At 34.4% G+C, this 20,333-nt stretch overlaps 1 protein-coding gene across 1 annotated transcript; it reads left to right on the forward strand.

Annotated features, from left to right (window-relative positions):
* The first annotated feature begins 1,184 nt into the window (after nt 1-1,184).
* On the forward strand, nt 1,185-2,718 carry LOC117926291 (anthocyanidin 3-O-glucosyltransferase 2-like). Its single transcript, XM_034845376.1, has one exon. It carries the CDS (start codon nt 1,210-1,212, stop codon nt 2,638-2,640), a length of 1,431 nt encoding a protein of 476 aa, XP_034701267.1. The 5' UTR covers nt 1,185-1,209; the 3' UTR covers nt 2,641-2,718.
* The last annotated feature ends 17,615 nt before the right edge of the window (nt 2,719-20,333 follow it).

Below are 20,333 nucleotides of genomic sequence, written 5' to 3' on the forward strand. Positions count from 1 at the left end.
GTTCCTATACTTCAAAAAATCAAGATCAAGTCTGAAAATTAAATGTTGCTAGTTGATGAAAAGCAGAGGTCGAAAATTTGAGCTCTTAAACCAAAATATGGTTTTGAGCTGATCTACTAAGGAGCATAGGAAAGTATTGCAACTGAAGAATACATATAGGTATTGATTGATATACCATTTGTAGAAAGAAGTATTTGGGTTAGGTAAAATGTGTATGATTCTTTTATATCTAGTGGATTCTTATTATGCTCGATAGACTCATAGTTTTTGTATCTACATTGGTTGAGACAATCTTCATAAGTGTTTTTCTGAATATTTTTTATTATGTGATTGAATATATTTTGGATTATGACTTATATATTCTCACAAGGCTAATCAAAAGCAATAATTAAATCCCAATAATCAACCAATATGATATCGAAATCAATTTGAATGGATTTAAAAGTTACTAATTTAATATATCCTATTTATACAAAAAATTGTGAGTATTGCCTCAAAATATGTTTCTAATATCAACATAACATTTCTTCCTCATTTTGTTAGGCTAATGAAAAATCATTAGAAAAAAAAATTAGATATTTGATTAAAATGATTAAAATAGTCTCTAATTCGAACAATGCTCATCCTTTTTGTTTTTTTTTTGAAATATCAAAAATGATAATATTTTTTAATAAAAATATCATTCATTTATGTTAAAGCAATTTTTATTTTTTTATTTTAAATATTAAGATATTTTTATTCATTAATAATTTTTTTAATAAAAATATTATTCATTTATGTTAAAGCTTTTTTTTTATTTATAAATATTAAGATTTTTTATTCATTTACAATTTTTATTTAGAACTTTAAACCAATAGAAGTTGGCTTTACAAATTTTGGCCCAAATATCCCCAAGAACTTTATTTGAAAGGTGTAGCATATTCGAACCCTTCGTCCAGTCGTCCAGGGAACATGAATCATAATTTCGTTGCTGGTTTTATATTAAAATACATGGGATACATCGAGAAACCCACTTTTGCCTCAATTTTCAACCAAGACCAACCACAATCATAGAAAAACGATAAGGAAAACAAATTGAGCCAGCAAAGCCCTGACATCACTTCCTTTCTCCTCCAATACTATCCAGCCACAAGTATAAGAGTGTCACACCACTCCAAAGCCCTCAAAACATCCCATTTTTCCTCTCTTTGCAGTAACTGCTAGTTAGTGATGGAGCAAACTGAGCTGGTCTTCATCCCATTTCCTATCATCGGCCACCTTACGTCTGCACTGGAAATTGCAAAGCTGATTACTCAGCGAGACCCCCGATTCTCAATCACGATCATCATCATGAAGTTTCCGTTTGAGTCCATTGATGGTATGGACACGGACTCTGATTCCATACGTTTCGTTACACTTCCTCCAGTAGAGGTCGGCTCCAGTACGACGCCGTCTGGTTTCTTCCTCTCTGAATTCCTCAAAGCTCACATACCAATAGTCAGAGACGCCATCCACGAGCTCACTCGCTCCAACTCGGTTTGTCTCGCAGGGTTCGTTATTGATATGTTCTGCACCCACATGATCGATGTGGCCGATGAGTTTGGGGTGCCTTCCTATCTCTTCTTCACTTCCAGCGCTGCTTTTCTTGGCTTCCTGTTGCATCTTCAGTTCCTCCATGATTATGAGGGCTTGGATTTCAATAAGTTCAAGGACTCGGATGCTGAGTTGGATGTTCCGAGTTTCGCGAACTCAGTTCCGGGTAAGGTCTTCCCTTCTCGGATGTTTGACAAGGAAGGCGGAGGGGCTGAGACGCTTCTTTATCACACGAGGAGATTCAGAGAAGTCAAAGGTATTCTGGTAAATACATTTATTGAGCTTGAATCACATGCTGTTCGATCACTTTCTGACAGTACAGTACCCGAGGTGTATCCCGTTGGACCCGTACTCAACACCCGAATGGGATCTGGTGGGTGTCAACAAGATGCTAGTGCCATCATGAGCTGGCTTGATGATCAGCCTCCATCGTCAGTTGTTTTCCTGTGCTTCGGGAGCAGGGGAACCTTTGGTGCGGATCAGATCAAGGAGATAGCGTATGGGCTAGAGCACAGTGGGAATCGCTTCTTGTGGTCCCTTCGCCAACCTCCCCCAAAGGGTAAAATGGATTTTCCAAGCGACTATGAAAGTATTGAGGAAGTTCTACCAGAAGGATTTTTACATCGGACAGCTAGAATTGGAAAGGTGATTGGATGGGCTCCACAAGCAGCGGTTTTATCCCACTCAGCTGTTGGAGGATTTGTATCTCATTGTGGATGGAATTCTTTGCTAGAAAGCGTATGGTATGGTGTTCCAGTAGCCACATGGCCAATATATGCAGAACAACAAATCAACGCATTTCAAATGGTGAAAGATTTGGGGTTGGCGATAGAAATTAAAATAGATTACAATAAGGATAGTGATTATGTTGTAAGTGCTCATGAGATTGAAAATGGATTAAGGAACCTAATGAATATTGATAGTGAAGTGAGGCAGAAGAGGAAAGAAATGCAAAAAATAAGTAGAAGAGTCATGATAGATGGTGGGTCCTCGCACTTTTCTTTAGGCCATTTTATTGAAGACATGGTGGCCAATATTCCATGCAAGCAACAAAGACGTGATACCTAATGTATGAATTAGTTTATACTAATATGAAATAAAAAGGTGCATTGTAGGCTCTAATAAATTAATTTATCATCTCCTTTATTTCAATGCTCAAATATTTCTTTGATGATGTCAAGAAATTTGACCTTTCAAACTAGGAAATGTGTTCTTTCTTTATTATTTAGTGAAACAAGTTTACAAGGGCATGAATTTAGTTATATGTGGATCTCATTGATCAATGAATACACAATTGAGCATTTTCCTGTAGGAAGCTGGACTAGTAATAAAATCAACTATATAATTAAAAATCCACAAACCCTATTGAATTTGGTTTGATGGGGATGAATAGATATAAGAACTTTTATAAGAATTTGTTCAATTGGATCACTATTAATTTGATGCTTGCCTTCAGATTAGAGACAACTATCCACTTGAGAAATTTAATTAATTTCTGGGCAGTGTTTATCTTCTTTTCTACAAGCATGATGCTCGAAGAGCAAATTAATGTTCTCAAACTATTTGGTGTGTTGGTATGGATTTAAGAAACTAACGTCTCATCAATGCATATCAAGGCATCTACGCATGTGAGAGATCAATAGATTCAAAATGATTCTAATTGGAGCATTTTTGAATTAAGAGGTAGCTACCTTGAGTCTTGTGAGAAAGAAAATAATTGGTATGGAGATGAGGATTTAGAATTATAAGTTCTTTAGATTTGATTATGGAGAGAGTTGAGAGAATATAATTTTTTTTTTAATAAGAAAATTACTAAGAGATGTGAAAAAAGTCTTTAAAAAAATGATAATAATAATTTAAACATGAAAATGATTATATATATAGTATTGAATTATCAATTTGTCCTTTCCTTTCTTTTAATGAAAAATAAATACATATGGAAATTGATAGTTGAAGTTGTTATTCAATCATCTAAAGATTAGCTTAGATGGAATATATTATAACGATCTACTCCTAATCGTGTAAATATTGTTTACTTTGAGTCCAACCTCTCATATCCCATAAGATTAGGGTGGTCAAACAAATTCTCACACTGGGGGGTCAATGATCAACTTTGATACTATTTGTAATGGCTCACTCCCAACAGTATAGATATTATCCTCCCAACTGTAAGTATTGTCCATTCTAAACCCAAAAATCTCTCACAACTTTAAAACGCATGTATAAAATTAAAAGGAGCTTATACACATATGATGTCAAGATTTTTTTTCTTCATTTGATGAAAGATACCACATATACTCCCTCAAAATACTGATTCCAATTAGATGTGAAGAGGAGCCATTTAGTATTAGAAAGAAAAGAAATACATAGATGGTAATATATATTATTTCTATTCCTTAGTCTTGTTGCAAGGACACATTGCCATATAATATATATTTTTATTTAAAGAACTTTGAAAATTAATTTTGTTATATACATAATTGACTTATAATTAAAATAAAATCATTTATAATACAAATATTGGATTGATAAATAACTATATAAGTAATTATCTTAATTTAGCTCAATTTTAAGTCTTAAAATACGGATTCAAAATATATTAAATCAAAATAAAAATAAAATAAAAATTCACTTAAACCTTATATACATGGATAAATAGAAATAATAAATTCTATACAAAAAATAAAAAATTTATAGAAAAAATTGAAAGCTTATCTTATTAATTTTCTTTCTATAACTAAAATTTGATTGAACAAAAAACTATTAACTTCAAAATTTTAAGCTATTTTTAAGATAAATCTCTATTATTTACCTAAGAACTCATACTATCTTTAATTTTCAAAAATAAAAATATATTCAAATGTGCACTTAAATTTTGTAGAAAATGAACCTTGAGCAAACTCTCCTATTCACATTATTTTATCATTTACCCAAAGATTTATGCTTATAAAAAATCAATCAACCACATTGAGAATTGATAATTTTAGGTAGCTAGTAACATGTGCATCAGAAGAAAGTCAATGAAGAGTACATATATTCACATCTCTTCTTTTTTGAATTCCTCAAAAGACATCATCCATGAGCTCATTAATCACACCCATAAAACAATGAACAAGAACAGACCAAGAAAAGATCATATTGTAGGCGCATCGCCAAAAGGTTTGTTGAAATAACTTATACCTTCACCCTCTGAGCTCTAGAATAGTGTCGAAAAGAACCTAATCTTTCTTTCCTTTTTCTAAACTACTTTTTACCAAGATCCCAAAGCCTTAGATGCTATTTATATTTGGACTTAGAGAATACTTAAAAATAAATAGCCCAACTATGGGCTTAGAGAACTTTTCAAGGGTTGGATAAACATAGCTCAACAAAATTAGCTTAAAATAACCTTTAAAATTACCCATTCAAGATCTATCAAATCAAAAGAAAAATAAAATAAAAACTTTTGGAAACCTTTTCTACGCAAAAATTTCAAGAAAAAAAAAATATTATATAAAAAATTGAAAACTTATCTGATATGCTTTCGATAACTTAAATTTTGAGTGAACAAAAAACTTTAAAATTCAAAATTTTCATCAATTTTTCAAAACATTTATTTTTAAGATAAATATCTATTATTTATATAACAACTTATACTATCTTTTATTTTCAAAAATAAAAAATTTATTCAAAGTCCACTTAAATTTTGTTGATAATGAACCTTGAGCAAACTCTCATGGTCACATTATTTAATCATTTATCTAAAGATTTATGCTTAAAGAAAATCAGTCAACCACATTCAGAATTGATAATTCTAAGTAGTTAGTAACACATGGAATCACAATTCCATACAACAAATACATATATATAGAAAAATTTGAAATCTTATCTTATATGCTCTTTATAACTAAAATTTCGAGTGAACCAAAAACTTTTAAATTCAAAATTTTAAGCTATTTAAAAGTTGTTTATGTTTAAGATAAATCTCTATTATTCATATAAGAACTCATACTATCTTTTTATTTTCAAAAATAAAAAATGTTTTGAAAGTCCACTTAAATTTTGTAGAAAATGAACCTTGAATAAACTCTCTCAATCAAATTATTTTATCATTTACCTAAAGATTTATACTTATAAAAAACCAATTAACCGCATCGAGAAATGATAATTTTGGATAGCTAGTAACACATGGAATCACAAGAAAGATGATGAAGATTATGTATATTAATTCTGGTCTCTTCTTTTCTGAATTCCTCACAACTCACATCAATTGGTCTTTGATGTTGTTTGTGAGCTCACTTGTCACAACCATAAAACAATAAATAGGAAGAGATCAAGAAGATCATACCACAAGGGTTTCCCTAAAAGATTGATGAAAGAACTTATACCTTCACCCTTTGAGCTCCAAAACAATGACCAAAAACCAACCTAATCTTGTTTTTTTTTTCCCCCCTTTTTCTGAACTATTTCATCAAGATCCAAAAGCCCTAGATGTTATTTATATTTGAACATAGAGAATACCTAAAATAAAAGTCCTAGTTATAAATTAGATTTTCTTTGTCTTCTTCATTCAGAAAACCCTATTATACATGGATGGAAATTCAAAAATCAACAAATCTCAACTTTTAAACCAACATATCAACCATAGAATTTTTTTGTCCAAGCAATTTCAAACTTAAAACAATAGCTAACAGTAATCAAATTCTAACATTTAACAAAGTCCCAAAAAGAGAGTTTAAACAAATATCCTAATAAAACCAAATTTCTCACCATAACTGTCACTCCTCGCCTGAATTGAGGGTACTTGAAATATTATCAACAAAGGGGAATGAGCTCAAAACCCAATAAGGAACATTAATGTACAATTTCATGGGTCAAATGGTTTCAATCATGCTTACAAATAGGAGATATAAGGTTGAGTTCAAATATTCTAATACATTTTAATTTGTTCAACCAAACATTTTCATATATATCAAAACTATTTCACGTCAAATCCAAATCAAACACATTTAAAATATTTTCACTCTGATTATCATATAACAAATGATGCATAATTGGGTAGGACTTTACAAATGAGTGACTCGTTTCAAATTTGTTCTATTTAAGGTGAACAAAACCAAATGTCAACAATTACAACTCATTGCCTAGGGTCATATAATATCAATTATTATAACCCGTTGACCAGGGTCGAAAATGTCAACAATTATAACTCGTTGACTAGAGTTATACAAACTAAAGTCAAACACTTCACTTCATTAATTCAAACTTACAAAACAAAATATCATATTTCTACAATTTTTATCTTTTATAAACAAAGAAAATGCTCAAACATATTTTCTATACAAAACATATATTTGATCCATGTATAAAAATAAAAATAAAAATAAAATTTTTCATAAATCAAAATAAAATTTAAAAAGAAATACTTTTTTTTTTTTACAAAATCTATATTAATTTCCGTTACTTCATATAAGCACTAAAAAATCTTGAAGTATTTAATCCTAAAGAGTTTTGCCCCAAAGAACCTATTTCAAACTTAACAAAAAAAGACATAACTATTACTATTAACTATTTATCTAAATTTAAGGGCTTGAGAATCCTAATAATTTTATATGTTATGTCATCTATATTATTTTTAACTTCTTAATCAATAATAATTTAATACATAAGTTTCTAAATTCTTATAAAAGTTTGATTCTTTCCAAAATTTATTCCTCAGATTCTATTAATTTATTATTATTTTTTTAAAATTAAATTTCTCAAAAATATATTTTTTCTATTTATTACATTAAACTATTATTATTACTAATATTTCATTTATTAGCTTAAAATTAAATATTATTATTTTTATTAATTTTCAGATTCATTACATAACCAAGGCATTACCCTCTATATTCAGTGCATACACAAAACCCAAAATAAAAACAAGTTTTCTTCCTACTGTCATCATTTGTTGGAATATCCAAAATCTGATAGATGAATTAGAGTTAAAATCACAAATAGCCAAACAGAATTCATCTAACTAATGTCAGTTAAATTAGTTATATTAGTTGTCAATACTTAACAGCTTTATTAATCTGATTTCAAGTGTATAAATAGACCTCATCTGTACCTTTTTAGATAATCTGAATGTAAGGAGAATTTCAGTTTCAGTGCTCCTCTGTTTCTCCTCTGTTTTCTCCTCTGTTTTACTTGCAATTCTGCATATCTTCACATGGTATCAGAGCATCATATTTCCTGCTGTTCTTGATCTTTCTTGATCTTTCTTGATTCTTCTTCATCTTTCTTGGTTGATTGTTACTTCACAATGACTGAGGAAGAACATGCTTCTATGGCTAACTCTCATTCATCAAATGGACCTGTACAGAATCTTTCAGACGATTCATCCAGCTGCTATTACTTACATCCATCTGATAATCCTGGTGCACTTCTGGTTTCCGAGATATTCACTGGTGAGAATTATATTGCATGGAGTCGATCTATGTCAATTGCTCTAACAGTGAAAAATAAAATTGCATTTGTTGATGGTTCTTTGGTTCAACCAATCACTAATGATCCTCATCTTCGTGTTGCTTGGCTAAGAGCAAATAATCTTGTCTTGTCTTGGCTAATGAATTCAATTGCCAAAGAAATCCGTGGTAGTCTTCTCTATTTCACAAATGCTTTTGATATCTGGGAGGAACTGAAAATCAGATATCTCAGAAGTGATGGACCAAGGGTTTTCTCCCTGGAAAAATCCTTAAGTTCCATTTCTCAAAATTCCAAATCTGTCACTGAATATTTTAGTGAATTCAAGGCTTTATGGGATGAATACATTAGCTACCGTCCTATTCCCAGTTGCAGATGTGGGAACCTTAATCGTTGTTCTTGCAATATTTTGAAGGACTTGACTGATAGACAACAATCAGACTATGTAATGAAATTTCTTGTGGGGCTTCACGATTCTTATTCAGCAATTAGAAGTCAATTGCTACTGCAATCTCCTTTACCATCTATGAGCAGAGTTTTCTCCTTACTTTTACAAGAAGAGAGTCAAAGATCATTAACTAATGCAGTTGGCATTTCCATTGATTCACAAGCAATGGCTGTTGAACAATCATCAAGAATCATTTCAACAAGCAATACTCAATTCACAAAGCAGAAAGGAAAGTCTGATGCAATCTGCTCTCATTGTGGTTATTCGGGTCACTTGGTTGATAAATGTTTTCAGCTAATTGGATATCCTCCTGGATGGAAAGGACCAAGAGGAAAAAGATTCAACTCTACACCAACTGCAGCCAAAAATTTTCAAAGATTGCCCACTGCAAATAATACTAATGTTTTGGAGCAAAATTCAAGTAATTCCAACATGATTTTTTCTCAAGAACAAATCCAAAATCTGCTCACTCTAGCAAACAGCCTTTCCAGCTCAAACACAAATTCTAATGCAACTGCCAATGTTGCATCCATCTCAGGTAATCCATTTTTCTGCAATACCGTTTCCTCATCAAAGAATCAGTTTACTTGGATTCTTGATACAGGAGCAACAGATCATATGATATGTTCTCCCCTTCTATTTGACTCGATTGTTTTACCTAAAACATCTTCCAAAGTTCATTTACCAAATGGACAAACAGTTCCAATTATCTTCACTGGATCTGTAAAATTCTCACCTGATATTACTTTACACAATGCTCTGATACCATGTGAAGATATGCAGAATTCCATCTTTCAATATCAATCTTGTTTCTGCATCAAGATTAACTAAAGATAATTCAATTGGATTATTTTTTCTTCAATCCAAATGTATCTTGCAGGATCTCAGCAAATGGAGGATGATTGGGCTTGCTGAAGTTCAATCTGGTTTATACCATCTTCAACAATTATCTGCTCAAACAAATAAAGAAATGCTTTCTAGTTCAATTGGTTTACCTTCTAGTTCTTTAGTTGAGTCTTGTACTGTTAATTCTGATCTATGGCATTTTCGTTTAGGCCATATTCCAAATGCAAAAATACAACTCATAAATAGTTCTGATTCTTCTGTAAAGGCTATTCATAACAAAGTTTGTGAGATCTGTCCATTAGCTAAGCAGAAAAAGCTACCATTTCCTATATCAAATAGTCAATCAAATAAAGCTTTTCAATTGGTTCACACTGACATTTGGGGGCCTTTTTCCATTCCTTCATATTCTGGTTATAGATTCTTTCTAACTATTGTTGATGATTTCACAAGATTCACTTGGTTATTCTTAATGAAAACCAAAACAGAAACTCGAGCTATACTTACCAACTTCCTAGCTTATGTTCACACTCATTTCAACACTAATATTCAAACTCTTAGATCAGATAATGGTCAAGAATTTAATATGCCTACTTTCTATCAAGAACATGGCATTATTCATCAATTATCATGTGTTGAAACACCTGAACAAAATGGAAGGGTTGAAAGAAAACATCAACACCTATTGAATGTAGCTAGATCTCTCATGTTTCAGTCAAAATTACCCTTGTCCTATTGGACAGATTGTGTATTAACAGCCACACATCTGATAAATCGTACTCCATCATACATTCTAAATAATCAAACACCATATCAGTTATTGTTTCAAAAGCCACCTAACTACAATTACTTCAAAGTCTTCGGTTGTTTATGCTTTGCTAGTACAATCACAAACAATCGAGGCAAATTCCAGCCAAGAGCAACAAAATGTATTTTTCTTGGTTATCCACCAAACATTAAAGGATACAAAGTTCTTGACTTAACAACTCTCAAAACTTTTGTTTCTCGGAATGTACTCTTTCATGAATCTACATTTCCCTCTATTCCGGACACAATTCACAAACCTTTTGTTTTTCCAGATTTTCCCCAAATATATGAATCCAAATCCTACAAACCAAACAACTCAGTTTCTATAACTTCTGGTTCTACAAATTCTACTGATCCAACCTCTATTATTGAATCTTCAATTCCTGAAAATACAATTCATGCAAACAATGATGCTAATAGTCTTAGAAGGTCTGAAAGAACTAAGCATTTACCTAAATACTTGCAGAATTACTATTGTGGTAATATGACTAAGATTGATTCAGCAACTCAAGCACCTTCAAGCTGCTCCTCATCTGGTAAGCCCTACTGCATATTCTCCTTTTTATCTGATTCCAGATTATCTTCCAAACACAAAGCCTTCATTTCTGTTATTTCATCCACTTTTGAACCAAAAACTTACAAACAGGCTGTCTCAATTCCTCATTGGCAAACTGCCATGACTGATGAAATAAAAGCTCTTGAGCATAATAAAACTTGGGATCTTGCAATTTTACCTCCAAACAAAACTGCTATAGGTTGTAAGTGGGTATATCGAGTGAAATTTAAGGCAGATGGAAGTGTAGAAAGGTACAAAGCCAGGCTTGTAGCCAAGGGCTACACTCAACAAGAGGGGCTTGATTTTTTTGACACATACTCTCCTGTTGCAAAGATGACAACAGTTAGAGTGCTTCTAGCTATTGCAGCAGCTAAACAATGGTATTTGCATCAACTTGATGTAAATAATGCCTTCTTACATGGAGACTTAAATGAGGAGGTCTACATGCAATTGCCACCAGGTTTTTCAACACCAAATGACCCTCGGGTTTGTAAACTCAAAAAGAGTTTATATGGTTTGAGACAAGCTTCAAGGCAGTGGTACTCAAAGTTGTCTTCATCTTTACTCAAGTTTGGTTTCAGTCAAGCAAAGACAGATTCAAGCCTTTTTGTCAGACAAACATCAACTAGTTTCATTGCTCTATTAATCTATGTTGATGATGTTATAATAGCTTCAAATGATCTCAAGGAAATAGATGGTGTGAAAAAGTTTCTCCATGAATCTTTTACTATAAAAGATTTAGGTGAACTGAAATATTTTTTAGGCATTGAAGTAGCCAGATCAGCAAAAGGTATTGTGTTGTCTCAACGAAAGTATGCTCTGGATATATTGAAAGATAGTGGTTTCTCTGGCTCTAAACCAGTTGGTTTTCCTATGGAATCAAGTTTAAAACTTACTGCCAATGATTCAAGTCCTTTATTGTCTGATCCTGCATCATATAGAAGACTCATTGGTAGACTTCTTTACTTAACAATCACTAGACCCGACTTGGCATATGCAGTACAAGCTCTCAGCCAGTTTATGTCTAATCCTCATTCAACACATTTACAAGCTGCAGAAAGAGTTCTTCGATACATTAAGGCAACACCAGGTCAAGGTTTATTCCTAAAGGCTTCATCTGATCTACAGTTAAAGGCATATTCTGATAGTGATTGGGGTGGCTGCATTGACACTAGGCGAAGTGTTACTGGTTTCACAGTTTTCATGGGAGACTCTCTCATATCTTGGAAATCAAAGAAGCAACCTACTGTAAGTAGGTCCTCGGCAGAAGCTGAATACAGGGCTTTAGCCACTACAACTTGTGAGCTTCAATGGTTGGTTTATTTGTTGGCTGATTTGAATGTTAAGCATCCTCAACCAGCACTGCTATATACTGACAGCAAACCTGCTTCAGAAATAGCTTCCAACCCAGTACACCACGAACGAACAAAACATATACAGCTCGATTGCCATCTAGTTAGAGAGAAATTGCAAGAGGGTTTGATCAAAATAATCCACATTCCTTCCAAGCATCAACTGGCAGATATATTGACCAAACCTCTCGGATGTCTCAATTTTCATCATCTTATCAGCAAGATGGGAATGATAAACATTCATTCTCATCTTGAGGGGGGGTGTTGGAATATCCAAAATCTGATAGATGAATTAGAGTTAAAATCACAAATAGCCAAACAGAATTCATCTAACTAATGTCAGTTAAATTAGTTATATTAGTTGTCAATACTTAACAGCTTTATTAATCTGATTTCAAGTGTATAAATAGACCTCATCTGTACCTTTTTAGATAATCTGAATGTAAGGAGAATTTCAGTTTCAGTGCTCCTCTGTTTCTCCTCTGTTTTCTCCTCTGTTTTACTTGCAATTCTGCATATCTTCACATCATTATCATTTATTATTATAATACTTTTTATTTTCAACATCTAACTTCCTTTCCGGTGCACACGCTTTTTCTCTCTTTTTTTTTTTTCTTCTCAAGCCTACACTACACTGCCACTCCACGTCCCCTCATGTCTTCTATTTATTTATTTATTTATTTATTTATTTATTATAATCCATTTGTTTTCTTTTGTTTTCTTTTTCAAAAACAATCTCGTGGTCAATGATTCATTTTTCTTTCTTATATTTTTTTTTCCTCAATCTAAAGCCCCCATAACTGAACTATTTTATTTATTTAGTTATTTATTTCGTTTAAACCTATAATTTATTTTCTTCTATTTGTATTTATATATTTTATCTATGCAGTTGAATATTCAAAATTTTCTTATCTTCATTAATAAATTAATCTATATTGATAAATTTTTAATATTTTAATCTAAAAAAATTAAATAAACAAATTATAATTTAGATTGAAATCTTTTAAAGAATTTTTAAACCGAATCAAAACTAATTAATGAATATAAAATAATAATCTAAATATTAAAATTTTATTTAAAAAATTTGGAACTTTTAAATCTTTATCTCTAGGTTTTTCAATTCTTAAGATAAAAGAGTTTTACTCATGAGAAAAAATAAAGAAAATCTAATTTATAGGTAAGATTTTTAATAAGGAAAAGATTTTTTTATTATTATTAAATTAATTTAATTAATTAATTAATTTTTAATTATGATTTTAGCCTTGGATTTGGTGCATTACAGAAAATTTTTAGGGAGAATTGTGTTTTGGGCCCAGCTGGGCCCAAAAATTAGCAAATGGTCCATGGATCTATCAAAATTAACAGGAAGGCTATGAGATATTAACTGACCAATATGCCCTTCATTAGTTCCAAGTCAGCTGGATGTTGCCATGTCATTCTGACTGAAAAATCTCAAATAATAGCAAAAAGGGTCACCAGTCTCTTGCCCCTTTCTCTCCCTCCGTAAACACCATGGTCAACTATGAATGTCCCCCAATCGTGCAGCCGAGGATTGTGAGCAACTCAGAAAAGCCTTCGCATGTATGTGATCATCATCATTCCCAAATCGAAATGAAGGTGGGTGTGATTAAATTTTCTGAGATTTTGATTTCATGTTGGTTCCTTTGATGATGTAGTGGATGTTTGTTTACAAGGTTTGAGGAAAGACGACCGTTTTGATATGGTGTTAGGGTGTTCTTAAAAATTTTTGAACTTAATAACAGCGTGTTTTAAGGTGCAGGGTGGGGTATAAATGAGGCTTTGATCATATCCATCTTGCCTCATACGAATGAAGCACAAGGTAAGTAAATGAAAGAAACTTCCAGTTAATCCGTTGAAAAAGATCTCCTTAAAATTGGCATTTCAGCTGTTTGAAAATTCCTCACTTTATAATCTGGTTGTTGGGTTTATATTCTAGAGAATGAATGGGTATGGTGCAGAAGGTGAGCTGTGGGGACTAGTTAGTGCACTTATGATGAATAGGAAACTAAATTGAGTTTCATTTTCGCCCTTTCACTGATTAAGGTGTACCTAGGTCGATTTCCTGCAAGTGTACAAGGCATTTACACTAAGTTTACAAGGCCAATGTACTAAATGTACAAGGGTGTACAAGGGCATGTATCTTAAGGGTTTTTAAGTGATTTTGAAGAACTTACTCATTTACTTTTTCCAATCGTCGGGGACATTCCTCACACATATTGCTTGAACGGTGCCTCATTGCACGCATTTTATGTGATGGCTACCATGTTAATTCATGCTATTAGCTCCCCTACTAATGATGTATATGAAGCGAAACAAGGCTTAACTTTTTCATCCTTTTCCCTTATCCATGAGAGTGGAAGCATTGTTTTCCCACCCATATGCACTTGGTTGGTCGTCCCTATTATGGATTTGCCCAACTGTACAAGGCATTTACACTAAGTGTACAAGGAATTTACACTAAGTGTACAAGGGTGTACAAGGCTACCTAACTTGAAGGATTTCAAACGATTTTCGAAAAATTCTTTGCTCATTTCTTTTTTCAAAGGGGGACATGCCTCGTACTCCCTCCTCATTTCCCTTCCTACACATTCATTGGAATGTGCTAGCACACGTATGATGAATGGGAACCTAAATTGGGTTTCATTTTCCCCCTTTTCACTGACCCATGACATCGGCGAGTGGCTATCCCGCCCATTTACACTCATTCAGCTATAGCTATGTCGGATTTCTCCAACTGTACAAGGCATTTACACTAAGTGTACAAGGCATTTACACTAAGTGTACAAGGGTGTACAAGGCTACCTAACTTGAAGGATTTCAAACGATTTTCGAAAATTCTTTGCTCATTTCTTTTTTCAAAGGGGGACATGCCTCGTACTCCCTCCTCATTTCCCTTCCTACACATTCATTGGAAGTGCTAGCACACGTATGATGAATGGGAACCTAAATTGGGTTTCATTTTCCCCTTTTCACTGACCCATGACATCGGCGAGTGGCTATCCCGCCCATTTACACTCATTCAGCTATACTATGTCGGATTTCTCCAACTGTACAAGGCATTTACACTAAGTGTACAAGGCATTTACACTAAGTGTACAAGGGTGTACAAGGCTACCTAACTTGAAGGATTTCAAACGATTTTCGCAAAATTCTTTGCTCATTTCTTTTTTCAAAGGGGGACATGCCTCGTTCTCCCTCCTCATTTCCCTTCCTACACATTCATTGGAATGTGCTAGCACACGTATGATGAATGGGAACCTAAATTGGGTTTCATTTTCCCCCTTTTCACTGACCCATGACATCGGCGAGTGGCTATCCCGCCCATTTACACTCATTCAGCTATACCTATGTCGGATTTCTCCAACTGTACAAGGCATTTACACTAAGTGTACAAGGGTGTACAAGGCTACCTAACTTGAAGGATTTCAAACGATTTTCGAAAAATTCTTTGCTCATTTCTTTTTTCAAAGGGGGACATGCCTCGTACTCCCTCCTTATTTCCCTTCCTACACATTCATTGGAATGTGCTAGCACACGTATGATGAATGGGAACCTAAATTGGGTTTCATTTTCCCTATTTTCACTGACCCATGACATCGGCGAGTGGCTATCCCGCCCATTTACACTCATTCAGCTATAGCTATGTCGGATTTCTCCAACTGTACAAGGCATTTACACTAAGTGTACAAAGGTGTACAAGGCTACCTAACTTGAAGGATTTCAAACGATTTTCGCAAAATTCTTTGCTCATTTCTTTTTTCAATTTTCTTTCAAACCTCCCTTCTTCCTATATTCATCCTCCTTACTTTGGATGTCACATAATGTTGCCTACCATGACAAACTAATTTCGAGTGACATAGTCTCTTCTAATTGCCTTCATTTATATAAGTGTTGTATGTGTGCATGAAAAAGGGGAAGACAACATCCAAGTTCTGACATGATGTCATATTAATTTATTATGAGTCATTAATTCCTACTGTTTCAAGGCACCTTGGAGGATGCGAGATTGACTTTACGCTCTTTGTTTTGTTTGCTCTCAGATTGAATTTTTGGTTGCACGACCGAGAACTTTGATGAATTGATGATTGCTACAGCTGAGGAAAGCGAATGTGGAGACTACAAGGAACAAAACTGAATTAACATGTTATGATCATACTTGTGTTAGGAGTTTTGAATTAAATATAAACAACAACAAAATATCAATTGATGTACATAATTCATAATGTTTTTCGATTTATTACCATTACTTAAGTCTTGACATAATGGACATGTTGATCTATTAGTTACTGTATTTATATTCTTCAAATGTTATCCGAATGCATTATATAACCATACTATAACTGGATATAATTGGAAGGACCCCTTCCATTTACGGTTCCATAATTGAAGTAACCCATAGCCTTTCTGTGAGGGCAGTGATAACTTTTGAATAGTGCCTTGTATTATCCCCTTCACCGGCCCTGTGTCAACGCCTTCGGACATGGATCCAAGGCAAATCACAGTGAAAACGTAAAAAGCCATGCCATTTCAACGACCAATTACTAGTTCATTATTTAACCCCATATAATGCAAAACCACAGTCATACACTGTTGACTCTACAAGATGCAAGCAACTATTCCAGAGATAATGAGTTGGCCACGTCGATCGGTACACGACCGGTATTCGATCGGGAAAGTTTAACCGGTCGACCGGTTACATCTTTGTACGACCGGTCGAACACGCCCTCGCCTGTAACAGCCGATCAGATGGATCGGTTGAAAGATGGAGGTTTTATTTTAACTTCTTACAAAATGTTTTAGCACCCACATAAATTTTGTACACATACTTATTGTTTTGATTTTGGGAACAAATAGTTATTGTTTAGCACCCACATATTTTTTTTTCCCATACTTAATGTTTTGATTTTGGAAACAAATAGTTAAAAAAAAATTGCCCTTGGGCCCCTTAAAATGAGAATCATTAAAAATGAATTCATTGATTTTGCAACCAAACACTGATCACCCACTTCTCTGGAGAACTTAATATTCATTTTTTCCAATTTATATTTATTGAAATAACATTTTAAATATATAAAAATTTTATTATTACAATATATTTAAATTTCGACATTAAATTTAAATTTAATAAATTTTTTTATTTAGGTTATTTTTAATTTAATTTTAAAGTTTAACAACAAAATCGCATTTGATAAATAAAATTTCAATCCAAAATTGATATCGTATTTGACAATTGAGACTTCAATTAAAAATTTAAGCCACATTTAATAATTGAGGCTTTATTTTAAAATTATAGGCGTATTTGATAATTGAAGCTTCACTTCAAAATTGAAGTTGCATTTGACAATTAAGGTTTCTGTATAAAAATGAAGTTCATATTTATCGATTACGACTTTAATTTAAATTACAAAAATAATAATAATACCGTGGCGCCTTCGTGACAACAAAAATTTCATTTTGAATATAAATTTGAAAAAGTGTTTAACATTAACTCTTTTTTCTTCAATAACAGGGCTATTTTTCCCCTTAAACTCCCCCAAATGAACACAAACTTGAGAATGTATCCATTATGATAAACTCATCAGAAATGAAGCATGGGGCTGAATTTGCAAAGAAGAAGGATCTTAACCTGGTTGCTGCTTTATAGGTTGCCCTTTGGAGGAACTCCAAAGAAATGAAAAATTCAGCGTTTCAACAATTTGGCAACAAGCCCAAAAGCTATGGCGGCCCGCTGAATGATGATATCTATCCAGGAAGAGCTCACCTCTTGACTATGCATCATGTTTGTAGCAATAATGAAGGAGGGATACAGATTCATATTAAACACTTGAGGAAGCAGGTTTATCCGTGATCATAAAGATGGCTCTGCTAGAGAGGGCAAATTTGTATATATATAGTTAGCTGAAATATAGAGGAAACATAGACATATACATAAACATAGACATATATATATAGTCAAGTGAAATATAGAGTAAACATAGACAACAGAAACAAAGATGGTAATGATTTGCATCTACGTATGCTAATCCTAAATAGCTCTCGCTGCTATCACGGCTTAGGAGGTGGTGGTGGAAACACCGATCGGATGTAAGCCATCATGTCCTCATGCTGACTATCCTGGCGATCAAGCCTCTGTAGGATATGCTCAAAGGTAGCCTGCTGCTGATCCATGCGATCCTCAATACTCTGAAATCTCTGCTGCATACACTGGAATTGGTCGGTGAAGCCTGTCTGATAATGATCCATGCGATCCTCCATAGAGTAGAATCGCATATCCTTCACAATTGCTAGCTCCTCAATCCGAGCGCCTAGTGAGCTGATCTGAGCAGATAAATCCTGCCAAGCCTGACTAGGGCCGTATGGAGCTTGATGAGGTGATGTATGCCCATGAGGTGGATCAGTGAATGATGGCTGCGTAGATGTTCCCGCTGTGTGCACTACCTCAGACGTCATCCCCCCCTGATACAGTCGTCCCCAACTGGCAACCCCTCGGACTGCTGTGCATGGATATCAAACTCAGTCTGTGTATGCTCATAATCTCTCTCAGGGGCAACCCTACCCTCCATCTCCCCAATCTCCGCCTCCTCCTCAACGGTAGGATGTGGTACAAGTCGCTCCACTTTCCTAATCCATGATCCATCGGGCCCCTTCTCAAACTTCATACGGGCCAACGATTGCTCATCATATGTGTCATAACTACTTAGGGCCTCAAAGTCCTGCTCCCTACTCAAATCAACCCCCGCATCCTTGAATACTCGTGTCAGAAAACGACCATAGGGGAGAACGCGGGTGGAGCTATCGCAGCATGCAAACATGTGCATGATCATCACATATCCAACGTCAATCCGTCTCCCCGTCATAATCGAATCAATGAGAAATGCCTCCAGATGTGATACCTCATTTCGGTGGCCGCCTCGTGGCAAGAGAATGTACAGGATCATGTGGTGAAGGATGTGACATCTGACTATCAGGCTATGTGCCGATGGTTTGCCCATCCCCTGCGCATTAGGAAGGCCGCACATCCTCTGTGTCGCCTCTCTAGGCTCGAAACCCGCCACAATCAGCCAAGCCTTTGACTCATATACCCTAAGTCCAATTGGAGCGATGTCTAAAATGCGGCATATGCTCTCCGGGTCAAGCTTGATCTGCACACCTCTAACGGTCGAAACAATCGGCCCTCCATGTCCATATGTCACTCGTGAATAGAATGCCCTTACTAATGTGGGAAATATCGGCTCGGAAATAGTCACTAATGGCAGCCACCCCATACGTGCGAATAGTCCCTCAAAGTCGAAATGCTGTAGTTGGGAGAAATTAATATTTCTCCCTGGAACAACCTTCCTGTGGGAAAACTTTTGCTTATACCTTTGATATTCCTCCATAGAAGTGAAAAGACCGGTGTCAAACCTTGCCTTTCGGCGAGCCTCCACCTCACCGGGCTGAGATGGCTCAACAAGGCGCTTGCCCTGTGCCCTAGAGGCAGCGGTATCTCTCCTAGGCGGCATCAGAGAGTCAAACTGAAGTGGACGACGGTGGTAGAGAAATAAACTAGCGGATCACAGTGATAACAAACCTTAGCTAAGCGGATTGGCGCGCGGGAACAGGTGAGAAATCGCCTTTGACGCCCGGTGAACGATGAGCCCTTCCAATACACACGGCCGACCTCCCAAAGATCATTCGACACCCTTCAAAACCCACTCCGAAGCCATGAAATAGCTGCAATGCCTTTCAAAGTAGGTTTCCCAAGCTGAATACCCAAAACCCTTGAAGCCTGAGATTGTCAAAATGCCGCGCGGGGGGTATTTGAAACGACAACCCCACCAATCGCTCGACCGGTTCACCCGTGGTTGACCTCCTCTGTAAGTAAGATGCCGAACAGTCGCTCTGGCTTGGAAAGTGTGAGAGTTGCTTTGTCTCTTGGAATTCCGATACTCTAGAACAATTAAATGAAATTGAATTTAAATTTCATTTCTAATTGATTTCTTTCCAATTTATAAATAAATACTTCAATAATTTAAGAAAATTTCATATTGAGATATAAAGTTTTCTTAAATTGTTGGAATAGTTGAAGAATTACATTTCGTAAATTAAAATAAGATAAAATAAATAATTTCTGAAAAAATGTTTTATTTTATTTTATTCTTTTGGGGTTGGCTTAATGTTTATTTTCTATTTTTAATCTTATTATTGAATAAAATAATATTGATTTATTATTATATATAGATATACATGTTACAAAATATAAGTATTTTAAACCACTAGTATAACAAAACCACCTATAAACTAAAGT

The sequence above is a fragment of the Vitis riparia genome, chromosome 12, assembly GCF_004353265.1.
Source record: "Vitis riparia cultivar Riparia Gloire de Montpellier isolate 1030 chromosome 12, EGFV_Vit.rip_1.0, whole genome shotgun sequence".
Taxonomy (NCBI): Eukaryota; Viridiplantae; Streptophyta; class Magnoliopsida; order Vitales; family Vitaceae; genus Vitis; species Vitis riparia.